Source organism: Anser brachyrhynchus (assembly GCF_964034855.1).
Source record: "Anser brachyrhynchus genome assembly, chromosome: 3".
Classification (NCBI taxonomy): domain Eukaryota; kingdom Metazoa; phylum Chordata; class Aves; order Anseriformes; family Anatidae; genus Anser; species Anser brachyrhynchus.
This window is the reverse complement of record NC_137696.1, coordinates 29,552,773-29,567,187: the sequence shown is the minus strand read 5'-3', so window position 1 is coordinate 29,567,187 and position 14,415 is coordinate 29,552,773. Positions and strand designations below refer to the sequence as shown.

At 41.2% G+C, this 14,415-nt stretch overlaps 2 protein-coding genes across 5 annotated transcripts in view; both read left to right on the top strand.

Annotated features, from left to right (window-relative positions):
- The window catches only part of TRERF1 (transcriptional regulating factor 1), a 99,052-nt gene extending 97,966 nt beyond the window's left edge, over positions 1–1,086 (top strand). For all 4 annotated transcript variants that reach the window (XM_080586327.1, XM_080586326.1, XM_080586324.1 and 1 more), the window contains one exon: positions 557–1,086. In XM_080586327.1, coding sequence (XP_080442453.1) covers positions 557–878 — 322 coding nt within the window. In that variant the 3' untranslated portion in view covers positions 879–1,086. The remainder of the gene's footprint in view (positions 1–556) is intronic.
- Positions 1,087–4,603: 3,517 nt separating this feature from the next.
- MRPS10 (mitochondrial ribosomal protein S10) lies at positions 4,604–10,728 on the top strand. The gene is made up of 7 exons (XM_080588039.1): positions 4,604–4,691; positions 7,480–7,538; positions 7,645–7,717; positions 8,411–8,550; positions 9,019–9,127; positions 10,128–10,217; positions 10,541–10,728. Exons 1-7 carry the CDS (start codon positions 4,656–4,658, stop codon positions 10,625–10,627), a joined length of 594 nt encoding a protein of 197 aa, XP_080444165.1. The 5' UTR covers positions 4,604–4,655; the 3' UTR covers positions 10,628–10,728.
- The last annotated feature ends 3,687 nt before the right edge of the window (positions 10,729–14,415 follow it).

Here is a 14,415-nt window from a genome sequence, read left to right as displayed (position 1 = left end):
CTGTAATCGTCTCAAAATAATAGTTTCCCCTTAAGATGTCATGTTCTCCTACCGAAACCTTCAGAGGTTGGTTTGCATGACATTTTAGATGTATCTCCTGCAGCATTTAATCCAATTTTCCTGAATTTTTTCCTCTGCTGGAGTTCCTACATCTGACACTCCGGTTTCCTACTTCATCACAGGCTTGCATGTGACTGTGAGCAACTTTCTCTATGTGCTCGAGTTTGTCCATTCTAGAAGGTGATTTTTGCCTGTTGTGCAAGAACGTGGTGAAAATAAGTCCAGGGAGGATTTGAATGTGCGTAGGTACTGAAGCAATTGCGGGAGCTGCAAAATAGCTTCAGCAGTCTGAGTAGGCCATTTTGATACCGTCAGGATGTACAAATCTGGTAGTCTGTCCCTGAAATTCTCACCATGGCACTGCAGGCTTCGCTGACTTCTATTTCAGAACAGGGAAGCAAATGTACTGATAGGTTGTTGAGTCTTTTTTGGCTCCCTTCATCATAAGCAATGCACTTTTATCTGATTTTTTTTCTTTTTTTCTTTGAAATTTTAGAGTATTTTTCAAAATCAAAAGCCGCAATGCTCATATGAAGACCCACAGACAACAAGAAGAACAGCAAAGGCAGAAGGCTCAGAAAGCTGCAGTGGCAGCAGAAATGGCAGCTACTATTGCAAGAACTACTGGGCCAGTTGGGCATAGTTTGATCCCTCTGGATCATATGAGTTTGGTTAAACACGTTGAAAATGTCGGTGACATTGACGACGACGTTGTTCAGGAGTTAGGTGATGTCATGGAAGAGAATGAAGTCATGGATGCTGACCTTTTATTAGATGATGAAGATGCAGATCTACTGCAGGATGATGCTGAGTTGTAAATAAAGTTGTTTGATAAAGACAGCTACTGAGCACACCCTGAATGCATCGATCAGGAAACCTGGACTGTTCGTTTATTCCCCACTGATTGTAAACTACCTGTTGAGAAATGATAATTCTTTTATCCAGGTCTAGAAAAGAAATCTGCTTTTTTTCCCTTTTTTTTTATTAATTTGTGTTTTGGGGGGAAAAATAAATAATTGGTACAAATATTCTTACAAGGTGTTTTTATCTGGGCTTATTTTGCTGGTATCTTCCAAGGCCGCTAATTCGAGAAGTTCACAGTTCTGCTGTCATTTCCCTCCAGACACTCACAGTAGGATCTTTAGTCTTTAACCCTTCCAAGTTTCACTTTACCCCACTTACAAGAATATCTTTGCACACTTCTGGTGGAACATTTTCCTTGCCTGCACTGGATCACTTCCAGCATCTTCTAGAAGCTAAATGTCATCTCTGTTAAGGAGATGATTACGTTCTTTTTTTGTGTGCTGTCATTTCAAGGGAGGTAGAGGAAAAAAAATCTTTAACTGTGAAATAAATACAGGAGTGACTGTATCATCTGTAGTATCACAGTACTTTTTCAGTTCTGTCTTGCCTTAATGCATACATGTTAGTTCATAAAAGCTTTGGTTACCTTGTACATTTTAGAGCTTCCTTTTTAACAAGGTTTTGATCTGCTGATTTTAAAATGACCTAATTCAAGGATTGAAGAAAGAAGACAATTGTGCTGTGGTTCGCATCATCGGATGGGAACGCTGGATCAGAGCACTGCCTTGGTAATCAGATTGCACTGGAATTATATTTTGCTGTGACAATAAATCACACTGTTGAATAGCCATCTCAGTGGTTTTAGGAACATATGCTTGAGCAATGCAGCAGCTTACTCTTACTGGGCAAATACAAGGAGACGTTCCTGCCTGTGGAAGAGATTGATGGAGTATATGCCTTCAGCATATGTTAGTTAGTATTCCTGCACATGAAATGTTGCTCTTGTGCCATTTTCAGTCTTCCTCATTGCATCAAACTCAAATGGTATTTATTTAGTAAAACACACTCCCAAGGTGAGATGATGTTGCTGTTTGTTTACTGTTTCGCCTCCCTTAGGCTCAGATCTACGTGCCAGATGTCTAACTCCATTTATGTAAATTTGAATGTGGTTCTCTAAATGAGATCTGAAAATAATCGTACCTTGCAGAATCTTGAGCAAACCTAGAACCTCTGGAAGAAACGGAGTTAGGCTGAGTGGACCTTTAATTACAGAAAAGGAGTACTGACTTTAGAGCTTTCACAGCAAGTAGCACTGATTTTCTTGTGAATCTCGTACAGTAGAGGGTACTGCTAATTTTATAAAATATTTTATAAGACGAATTTCTTCCGGTTTCCAATTTTTTTATGGGTTGGGTTTTGTTTTTTGTTGAGGTCTTTTTGTCACATTCCTAATGTTTTAAGAAGACTGAGAGATGGAGGATCTTATTTTCCACTGTCTTCTTTTGTGTAACTATGCAAAATGAGGGTAAACCACAATACTTTTGTATAGGAGTACTGGACCACAATTTCAAGACCAGTGGGACTCGCTGGCGGAGAGGTAACTTCTCTGTTAAAGCCAAATACGTGAAGCCAAATGACCTGAACTTTTTACTTCAGGTCAAGTGTTCTGATACTAAAGAACAGCCCTTCAGGAGAATGGCAGTCACTTCTCAGTTTCAGGTTAGTGAAGTTCCTGTGTATGTGGTTTTAGTGTTTTGGGGGTTGTTTCAGAGACTTTTTGGTTATTTTTGACCAGTGGGTAGAATTTTGCTCCCTCTCATACAGAAAGGACAATGCTCTCAATCGCTGTACCTGTGAGTTTCAGGAGATCAGGCAGCAGCCATCTTTCCTTTCCTGAGCTGCCAGTCAGCACGCTCAGGATCAGTTCCAGTCCACGCTGTGACACATCACTATCTGCAGGGCCCATGTAGCCCAAGTTCAACTGTCTGGGTGTTCAACTGGGTGCTGCCAACTAAATCCGTGGATGGCACATTTTGTAGGGTGCACAAGTCTTAGTGTTAGCAAAGTGGTGGGTTTTGTGAGCTGTAGCTTGAGTAGCCTGTGGCAGAAACAATCGAGCAGTCTACTCTTTCTCTTCCAAACCTCCTTGCTCTTGAACTTCAAGGAGGTTTCTGAGGAAGGCTGCCACCCTGGCAAAATGGAAACATTTCCTGACTGCCCTGCTGGTGGTGGGAAGCAAACCAAGTGTCTCAGCAAAGTGGTAACTGAAGTCAGTGAGAGTTCTGCTTGACGAACAGAGTGAAGTGCAGTAAAACCTGTGGACTGGATTCTGAAAAGCAGCTCTGTGTCAAAGAAACTACAGCGGAACTTCTCTAGCAACAATTGGACAGGTATCTGTGCTAAAGCCAGTGTATACATAAATGCATACATATATATGCCTGGTTCTGTAATGCTAATCAGGTGCTGTTTTATTCTACAGCCAAGAAGATGATAGAACAACAATAACCAAAGAAGTTATTCATAAAGAAAAAAAATGCATATGTCTTACACAGTACACAATTTAGGCCTCGAACATTGACTTCTTTAAGTGTTGCATTGGCTGATGTGAAACAGATGCTGTTCTGCCTATTTGTACATAAATCGGACAGTTTTATTTCAGGGAAGTTGTTTTCTTACTGATGGTTGATGATGGAAAACTGTTCACTATTGAACCTGGTCCTCTTTGCTAAAACCTGTACATACAGAAAACATATTTTATGAGAAAAATCTTATTTTCAATATTTAACTGTTATTTTATTAGAAGATGGTTGTAAATATTTTAGGTGTTTTAGTGTAAAAAGCAGACTGTTAATTTTAGGTGGCAGAGGAAGTAACGAAATAAAAAAATATATGCATTTTATATAGCTTGTGATCTCTGCTGGTTTCAGGTTCCTGCTGTTAGCATTTAACTTGCACACAGCTTAATCGCAGGTTATTACTTGCCTGGTTGTGTACTAGGAGGGCTTAGTGGTGTGAATTAAGTGCTTGTTCACATCCCCTCCACCCTTAGTGTTTGGTACTGATCAGAACCTGGGTGCAGACTGTGTGAAGACTGAAGGGGTTTACGTGACACTTCTAGTCAATTTTATTTTAGCAAAACCCACCCAACAGGGTTTTGCTAACAGGCTATTTGAGTATTTTTCAGAGGGGTGAACGTCAAAACCTAAGCTCACGTGTAACTTTTTTGATGGCTCCCTACAATGTTCCAAGAAAAAAAATAATGTATTCACCTGCATACGTGTGGGTGGGCAGAGGTGAAAACGACGTGCAGTAGAAAGCGTTACTTGTGGCGGGGGGGGGATACAGTTGATGAAGCCTGATCTCCCCTCTTAAAAAACAAGCCCCCTCTCCAGGCCCGGGCTGGGAGAAGTGTCCCCTCGCCTCTTTGTTCTCTGTGGCAGTGGTTTTCCCCTTGCTGCCCTGGAAAAATCGGAGAGCGCGTGAGGGCGGCCGCTGAGGGGGCAGAGCCGGTGCGGCGGCGCCCTTACCCGGGGGCCGGGGAGCGCGGCTGGGGGCTGGCGCGGTGCGGGCTCTCGGTGCCCCCCACGCCGCAACCGCGGCTCCCCGTCCCCATCCCGATCCCCGTCCCCATCCCGATCCCCGTCCCCATCCCGATCCCCATCCCCGTCCCGATCCCCGTCGCCGCCCGCCGGTGCCGCAGTGCCGGCGCCTCACGGGCGGCCGCGGCTCCTCCGGGGCGGCGGGGGCGCTGTCCGGCGGCGCGGCGGGCGGGCGGGGCCGCGCTGCACAAGATGGCGGCCGGGTGCCTGTGGCGGCGGCTGTGGCAGGTGGGGCGTGCGGCGGGGCAGGGGCGCCTCGGCGGCTCCCCGGCCTTTGGTCTCTCATCTTCCCTCCCGGGGACGGAGGGAAAGGCCGGGGCTGCGTCTCGACCGCCGCCATCCGTGCAGGGGGTTCCGGGGGGCTCCTCTGCAGTCCGGCCGTGGCGGGCTGCCCCGCGGGTAGGGGGTGGCGGCGGCTGGCGCTTGGGGTCTTGCGGCGAGTTCGTGTCTAGCTTAATGCTCCTCGTCTTGGAGCTGCAGGGGGAAAAGCAGGAAGACCTGACGGATTTAAAGTAGCGGTGGCTCTGCTGCTGATGACTTTTAAGAGCGGTTGCTTTCCTCACAAGTTGAGGGAGATATAATGTTACGAGTTTCCCGTTGGGTTTCTGAAGCCCTAAATGCTCTCTGTGTACGTGCTGTGTTCTGGACGTGCGACCTTCCAGACAGCCATCTCCAGCTCGTCCTGCTTGTTTCAGGATCTCTCCCCCAAATAACGGGGCTGTTCCCCACTGAGAGGGGGTGGTTATGTTTTGTGCAAGGGATTGGCTCCAGCAGGGAGTTAAATTAAATCCTGTTGCAGTTTGATTGTCTCTTCCACCTCCTACAACAGCCATTAACAAGGATGCATCAAGTATTTCAGTCGGACAGCGAAAGAAGCTGTTAGAATAGATTTTAATGCATGCCAAATGCTATTTTGGTTACCTGGGGTACACCAAGTATCACTTAATCAAAATTTGCACAGAACACCTTTAATTTTATTTTACAAAAGCTTTAGACTCAACGCTTAGTTGCACAATTTGTAACAAAAGGGGGCTGCATGTGGTGGGAGCAATATGCGCAATCGTGCGATGTTGTAAAGGCTGTGGAGTTCGGTACACGGGGTGGAACTCTAATATTTCATGTTTTGTTTTATTCATCTTTACTATACAAAGACTGTAATTTCTGTTTCCAGCAGCACAAGACAGGGTGTACGTGCTATATGCGTATGCATCTTTGCGTGCAAATAATAAATCTGTAATACGAGGCCAGTTAGATAAAGTAACAGACTATGTATGTATCAGAGACTGCGTACACACAAAACACAAAAGCACCAATACAACTTCTAGCTACGTTTTTTTTTGCCCTCTTATAACAGCATTTTACTTACCGATGACTGCCCAATCTGTAGTCTCTCCTTTGCCATCTGGGGTAGGACGCTGCCACGCACAGTTTAAGACCTGCACTGCATAGAAACTTTCTGTGCTTGTGGGGTTATCAGTTCTCTGACATGATGCCAGGTGATGGTGATGACATTGTGTTTTGCACCTGGACGAAAGGAAGGTGGTATTCTGATTTCACGTAAGGAGAATGGAGGTGCAAGGGTCAACATAACTCCGTAAGATCTGTTTCTTTAATTTGGGGTATCAGGTCTCAAGGAGTTCTTAACATGAACTTGGAAACATTTTGGTGGGCATCAGCTACAGTGGCAAATACTCTGTGCTCCTGAAGTTGCTTATTGTGTTGTGCACTTAAGATGTAATAGCTGTGATCATCTGACAAAGTTTGGATTTGCCTAACAGGAGACACTCAGCTGTGTTCTTCAGATAACAATTAGCTTTGTAAACAGGAAAGTGTCCTGCCTCTTCCTTCCTACTGAACGCAGAATTTGCTGGGTAAACAATGACTGAGGCAGAATTACTTCAGAGAACAGCGTCGTTCACTGCTGATCTGTAATTAATGTATAATGCGTACTGGAGAAAGCTGGGGACCTAATAGCACTGTACAGTTAGAGTTATACATATCCGTGAGTGACTAAGTTAAGGTTACATGGAAGAGCGTTAATTCTGGCTGGTGTGCGGGGAATCTGTCTTCCCTCTCTGAAAGCCACGACCCCAGCACCTGTTAAATAAGAGTACCAAGGGGCTGGATAAGTAGGCTTAGCTCATGGTGCTCCTGCGTTCTGCATGGTCTTGAGTTTCTCTTAAGCAAGAGGGTTCTGGTTCCTTGCCCCCCTCCCCGAGCAGTCTCTAACTTTGCCAAGTTGAGAGTTACTGGTAGGAAGCTAGAAGCCACGTAACATTCAGAAGGGAGAGATTTATCTGGTATGACAGACAGTAAGGTTACATCTTGATTAACAGTTGGGTTTCCGTTTTAACACCGAAAAATCATGCTATCTTTTCAACAAAGTTCATGTACTTGTTAGAACCATTTCTATGTTCTCAACAGAACAAATGTTCAAAACACATGGAACATTTTGTTAAAAAAACAATGGAAAATTTCAAATTAAATTCAGAGGTTGAATTTTTGCATAGTATCCTTTATAAGATACTGTTTTCAACTGCTTTTATAACAGCAAGTCCTACTTGGGCTTGTCTCTTGGTAGAGCTAATAGATACTGTCCTATGAAAGCAGGTCTAAACAGGAAACTACTATATGCAGAAATGGTATCTGATGCCACGCAAAATATATTTTTCTAATAAAAAACACTTTATGATTGCTATTCAGGTGCGTGGTTAATAATAGCTGCATGCTGTTAGATTCTTTCCTGGATGCGTGTGGGTTTTTTTGGTTGTTTTTGTTGTTGATGATTTTTTGTGTGTGTGTTTTTGTCATCGTTTTTATGATCCTATTGTATGCTACAATATAATTCTGTGCTCCTGTTTTCCTGTGTTTTCCAATAGAGCAAACTTACTCATTTGGTAGATCAAATGAGTATCACCATGGTGCATAAAAGTAACCTTTAATAAACCTGTATTATTAGCTGTCTACTTTCGGTTTGGGGAGAAAAAAAAGCCATTTTACTGTTTGTTTTGTGCAGGGATCGGCTCTTCCTGCCAATTATGCAAGCAGAATTATTCAAAAGCAATGTTTTCTTCCGTAAGTTGAATAGATCTTTCTCCTGCCCACTTTTCCCCCAAATTTCCCTTTAAAAAAATCTAACTTTAACACTAATATTATGCTTTTCCCTTTACCATCTGTCTAGAACCAGTGACTTGATGGGATTACGGTTCTCTGGATCCCATGTTCAAACTCAGGAGTGTAAAACTAATCCTCTGGTAAGTGTTTCATAGAACAATATTTTGCACGTTGTCTTAATAATAAAAAGGATATACAGAAAAAAACAAATTCTTCTATTTCAGCTTTTTAAAGTTCTGTCTAAATGATGTCAAATTTGCCTTAGAGAAAGAAAAAAATTTGATTATTGGTATTTGGGATTTTTTTTTTCCCGGAAAGATTCCTGAAGCTTAAAATTGCCTCTTCGTCACTTTCTTCCTTCTCTATGCAACTGTAACTCTATGAAAAAACAGCTTTTTGGCCACACTTAGTTCAGCACTTGCAGCATCTTAGCCAATCTAAGTACTTTGTTTCTGGTTTGGAAGCCTGGAAACCAGGGCTGGTGAGGTGGAAAATTCTTGAAAGCTTGTGGTGTGTATCTTACATATAGAACATGGTTGCCTTGATTTTGTCTAGGATTTCAGACACATGTTAAATTTCTCTGATACATACAAACAAGCCAGGTTCTTACAGGCAGTGCTAGATCCAAAGTTAGATCCCATGGACTGTCCAAGGACTGTCAATCGAGATAATAGAGTCAGCTTCTTGCGGGTAAACAAAAATGAGCAGCTAACACTGTGTGAGGTTTGTTTTTTTCCTGTTTTACAAATGGGGCATGCAGGCTAAGAAAAGATAGTGCATGGATTATTTAAGGAGAACATGGAGTGTTAACTCTTATCCATTCTTAAATGCAGGTGACTATTTCAGAGGAGCCAGAAACACTGTACAAGAGACTGTCCCTTTTGGTTAAAGGCCACGATAAAGCTGTGTTGGACAGCTATGAATATTTTGCAGTGCTTGCAGCTAAAGAACTTGGCATCTCTGTTGAAAAAATGTAAGTAACTGATCTTTAGCATGATGTGGTGTCAGGTGCTTTTCACATCGTCTGCTGTAACTCAAGTTCTGTGCTTACAAGTATTTCCTTTTTCAGAAGAAATGGGTGTAATCTGACATTTCTCAGGTTATAAAATCTAACACTTTTTAGATAGCAGCACGATGGGGAAGCAGCAGCAGTGATACACACAGCACTGCCACAGTAGGATTGCATTTTAAGTGCATGAAGAATACCAACAGTACTCTTGTTACAGCTGTCAGTGCTGTAGCTTTCTTGAACTAAAGCTGGTTAATACCTGAGAATGAGCTGTGCCCATGTGGATTAATACTAAACCGTACCAGCACTTAATATTGTGGATCTTCTAAATGTCAAATAAGAACAAAGATTTTACCATATTCTCAGTTAATTTATATTAGCATCCTTTATATAAAATTAAGTATTACAACATTTTCTTTGTGCTTTGTTCAGACATAGACCTCCAAAGAAGATAGAACGATTTAGTCTTCTAAAATCTGTACACATTTACAAGAAGCACAGAGTTCAGTATGAAATGAGAACACATTACACATGTTTGGAGGTAAGAAAGATGTTAAATATATATACATTAATTGGGCTGGGGAGAAGAGTACTGGGAATAGCAGAAAGGAGCTGACCTAGGTACCCCAAATGTAACACAAGTTACTCTGAATGTACAGCCTACATAATTTTTGGACTAAAAGGGTGATTTTGATCCTATCTGAAAGAAGATTAAAAATAAGATAGATATCAGAGTTACTTTTGTATGTTTTATGTTCTTTGTTTCCAATAATCCGGGGAATAGGAACTTTCTTGGGAAGGGAAAAAGATGCAGGTAAATCATTGTCACTACCAGTCACTGAGGGTTCCGTTCTCTGTGAGTTTGCCTAATAATTTTTGAACACTTCTGCCCTATGCAGCATCATGTGGCAAATTAAAAATTGCAAGGGGGAAATACAGGAAAGGAAGCGTGTACAAACCACTCGCTCTGTGGCTGATGACGCAGACTTATGTATGGTTTAGAATGCAGCTGTGGTTGACTTTCTTAGAAGAAAGGTTTACTGCCAGCGTTTTGTGGCCCCTGGGTCTCTTACTGTGTAATTGCACAGAGCTTAGCAAAATGGGACTTTGCATAACGTCCCCAGACAGTCGTCCGCAGGCAGTCGTGCAGTGCTGCCCGCAGACCAACAACTTCAGCTGTCCGGGAGAAACCAGAAAAGCAAGAATGCAGTGGAATTCAGGAGTTGCAGGATTTATAGCCGGCTTGAACTTTGAGAGCATACAAAAGCTGTGAATTTTTGCATAACCTCAAATTGATTTGATCAGATAGCTGCACTTCGATCATAATCAATGCATATGATCACAGGCAGTATGCACGGTTCTGTGGTACAAAATTGCTATTTTATACCTGCATAACTGTTATGTACAGCTTAACTGTCTTCATTCCCACTGTAAGATGCTTGGTCCCATAGCAAGAACTAGAGAAGCTATAGCAAACTCATTTTTTTTATATCCTGTTTGAAATATTAGCTGCTCATTAAAAAACATTACTTCTGTTTTAGTTAAAATACCTAACGGGCAGTACTGCTGCAGTGTACTTGGAGTATGTTGAACGAAACTTACCTGAAGGAGTTGCCATGGAAGTAAAAAAGGTAAGTTTCCATCTCGCATTAACAACTGCTGTGAGATTAAGTCCAGATGTAAATACCGATAATTGTTAGTAGAAGTAACACATGTAGTTTGTAAAGGACCTTTTTTTCAAAGTATAGAAAGGTAAAGAGGCTGTATTGCTTGAAAACGCCACTAGGTGGCATTTTTAATCTGATAAATGTATCAAACCTGACTAAATGAAGTAGTTAGATGTTAACTATATATCTAACTATATAACTATATATAGTTATAACTATATATATATAACTATATATATAATATATATATATTCGTATAATAAATGGTTTCTTTGTTTTCCTTTTAGACTAAGATAGAGAGAATACCTGAACACATTCAGGAACCAGTTTGGGATACACTACCTCAAGTAGAAGAAACAGAAATCAAATCATGAACTCAACGGGTACTTGGCTATTAGTGCTGGAACTAGTTGCTCCTGTCAACCTCATTTACTAAGACACTGCTGACAAATAAAAGTCCTCTTTTACAAAGAAATCATATAAACTCTTGTTTTACTGAGTTATTCTTGATCGTAGCTCCAGTACTTGTAGACTGAACATCTGTGAAGTGTAGAAGTTTCACTGCACTCTGTGGTCAAGAACTGTGATCATCTGTACTGTTTGTAAAATGTTACAATTTATTTATATATAATCTTGATCCCTATTTGATACTGAATGGCTTCTGAATTCTGAAATACTTGTAAAAACTTGCTCAGGTTTGTGTAATTTTAAGGTAATGAATACCAGATTTAGACTTTTTTTGCTATTGCAAAAAAAAAAGAATTTCAGTTGTGTACACAGCTTACTTATCAACTTACAGTAAGTCAGAAAACACAATCTTAGGGAACAGTGAAGCATGAGACTTTTTTAGGCTCCTACAGTTCAACAGACTCATTTCCAATATTATTAACTGCTTGCTAACAGAAGAACACAGCGATTGCAGTACAGATGTGAGATTTCCATGGGCTTATGTCTCTAACTTACATGAAATGTCTGTAGAACCATGTTGCAGAGCAAATGTATAATAGAATGTGTCACTGTAGGTAGCACAAACTGCATTAAATCCTTTGTTTTATTGCGAGGAAAGGCATAGCCTTTCTCTAAACCGGTGTGTTGGTTATTCTGTAAACCCAGTCTAGCTGGTCACTAGTTATGCTTAGAGGGGAAAAAAAGAGTACAAATATAAGAGGGTGCTCAACTAATTTGGAAAAAAAAAGTGGTAATACTAGGTGCAAAACCATCAGTGACTTCAGATTGCATTAAGCATTTCTGCCTGTGCTAGATCAGCAGGAAGAACAGAGCTGCAAGGCATCTGCTTCTACTGCCAAGGGAGTGGCTATGATTTGACTGCTATTAAAAGAATTTACAGGAGGAATACCCAGCACAAGACAACCAGAGAGGCTGGATCATACCAATAGCATTCAGCCTCATACAATCACAAAAGCAAAACAGTTTAGTATTATCAGACAGAAATGGGAAATGGCTGAAAGACAAGAAATGAAGCTTGTGCTTGCACTTGAAGATGAGCTACGTTTGGTAGCTGTAGAGAGGCCCCAAACTGTTTAAGGAGGGATCTTTCATGGTGGTCAGTATAAACTGAGACAGAAAGGAAGCTGCCTGAGCATCTTCTGCAGTATGCCTCAGGGGAGAAAAAAAAAGTAATCAAATCCCTTTTGGGAAGATATATTACCTAGTTATCCCCTCAAGGTGTTTGTTATCCTCAGTTTCAAGCTATCCTTCCTTTCCCTTATTCTGAGTAGTCAGTCATAATAGCATTTCTTAGTTATGTCAGCTATTACATGATAAGGAGGAAGAAACTGTGAGCTGGCGTGGTTAAATAAAACTGGTGCTTCAGAGGAACAGCCTCTTTCAAGTCCGTATTATATTTAAATTGCCATATTTTAGTTCTGCATAAGGCACCTGTCAAATCCAAGCTGTGTATAGCACCAAAATGCGATTGTGCTCAGTACTAAGTCTTCCCCATCTTAGACTCATGCACAGGAAGGTTAGGGGATTGTCTTTTACTGTCTCTGGTGTTCTATTCTCAGCCTACAGTTCCTGGCTAAATGGCCAGTCAGCATAGCTTTTCAACTGGCTGAGAGTTTTAGTTACCAGACCTTAATGGGATCAGACTTAGGTGGCAGCTGGAGAAAATACTTGCCCATGTAAGCAGCCCCTGGGCAAGTGGGGAAACTTGATCTGAGGAAAGGTATATTACTAGAGAATTTCTTGCATACAGCCTCCGTATATTTTGAGGAAAGTTTACATTTAAAGCGATCTCTGGACCTTAACGATGTTGACAGAGCTATGGCTAACTGCTGCCACAGATCTTCTCCATCCTGAGAAAGCAGAATTACCTGTGCAGAGTCTGACTGTTGCAGACCAGTATTTAGCAGCGCTGCTGTGTGCTAACCTCAGGAGGCGACACTTGTCATTCTTATTTTTACCTGCATGAAACTTCCTCCTGTTCAAGACTGCGATCCTTCTGTGCCTGCTCTGTCTCTAAGACAAAGTCTTTAGTTATGCATTTGCATAACACCGTAACTGCAATACACTCGGATCATCTTTCTCCATCCACTGATGTGGCTTTTGAGTTTTACAGCAAGTTCTTGATCTTCACTTACAAAACTTTGGATAAACTATTTTACTGGTAACTCTTTCCATTCTTTACTTCTTTTCCTGTTCTTTTACTGCACGTTTCTCCTGCTTTGTGTTCTGCCACCTTCTTAGCAAGTGCCAAGAGCAACATTCCAGTCATTGCTCTAGCTCTTTTCTCAAGTCATCTTTCTACCTACTGACAATCTCATCTGGTTTTCAATCAAAAAATAAAAATCAACTGACTTTTAGGGGAAGTTAATAAAAATGGCACATCTCACACAATTTATAAACATAATTTGAGCATGTTGTATTGCTTTCTTATGGGTTAGTCCAAAGCTTAAATGATACCCAGGCAGACTTGTAATCAGTCTGAAGTACCCACTTTTACATTCATACAGAAAAATCACTGGGATTGATGATTTCATGTCCTGAAGTAAAGGCATGATAAGCTACATGGGATTTCTGTGCATCACAACGAAGTATTCCTGCCTTCCGAGGTCTCCAGTCTGAATCGAAAGAGTCAAGCCACTGTCAGCATTGCTGTATCTGTAAACCAGCACTTCCTTCTTAAGGAGAAAGGGAGAGGTTTTCAGACATGGAGCTGAACTAAATCCTTGCGATCAGTTCAACATCACTGCACTTTTTATAAAGGGAAGATGGGATGAAAAGGCTTGGTAACATTCCGTAGCAAAGTGTGACTTCCAATACCTGGTAGCCTGCAATCTCGCCCTACAATCAGGACACCCATTGTTAATACTGCTGCTATCACCTCTGGCTGAGACACCTCATTAGTCCCATCTAGCAAACAAGTATTAAATCTGGCCCTCTGAATGACTGACCTGGACTTAAAATGTTTGTTTAAACTAATGCTTTGTATTCTCTTTCTAAATGGAGTTTTGCTATTTATGAACTTAGGCAACAGAAAACCTTCAACCTACTTACCTTTGTATTCCCTCCCCTCAGTTCAGGTTTCCCTATGCTCTGTGGCATGTGAGGATGGACACCTCTAGTCTGAAATGAAATCAGGTTCCTTCTAGCCCTTTGTACTTAATTGTATTCCATTTCAGCCTGCTTGTATACTCTGAATGGACAGTTTAGAACATCTTTTATACAAAAGAACTGAAATACTCAATTCACACAGTTACCAATTAACAAATATTTTCATAAAGTTCTCCCTTACTTTAAAAGCTAAGGCAGATAACCCAAAGTATTGCATTAACAGAAAGAAAACTATACCTATATATCTATATATATATAGATATATATGTATAATATAGTTCCTTGCTGTTTTGAGCATCTTCAAGTTTTCACAGGTAGATCTCTAGCATTATCTGGCAGTATGTGAAAATATTTTTTCAAGGGTCAGAGAAACTAGATGCCTGTGTGAAGCTGTTGTGGAGACCCAAACAGTGGTGGTAAATACCAAGAAAAGTATCATGAAAAACATTCCTAATATGACAGAGAACTTCTTCTGCATTCTCTCAGTGGAACACCATCTCAATCTAAATAGGGACTGTGCTAAATACTGTCACTGAAGATGTCTTCAAGTCCTTTCAGTCTTCAAAATCCTTGGTGACTGTAAGTT

Coding starts and splice junctions, on each gene's coding strand:
- MRPS10 (XM_080588039.1), top strand. CDS start 4,656: ATGGCGGCCGGGTGCCTGTGGCGGCGGCTGTGGCAG. Junction 7,539..7,644: donor CAAAAGCAATGTTTTCTTCC/GTAAGTTGAATA, acceptor CCATCTGTCTAG/AACCAGTGACTTGATGGGAT. Junction 7,718..8,410: donor AGTGTAAAACTAATCCTCTG/GTAAGTGTTTCA, acceptor TCTTAAATGCAG/GTGACTATTTCAGAGGAGCC.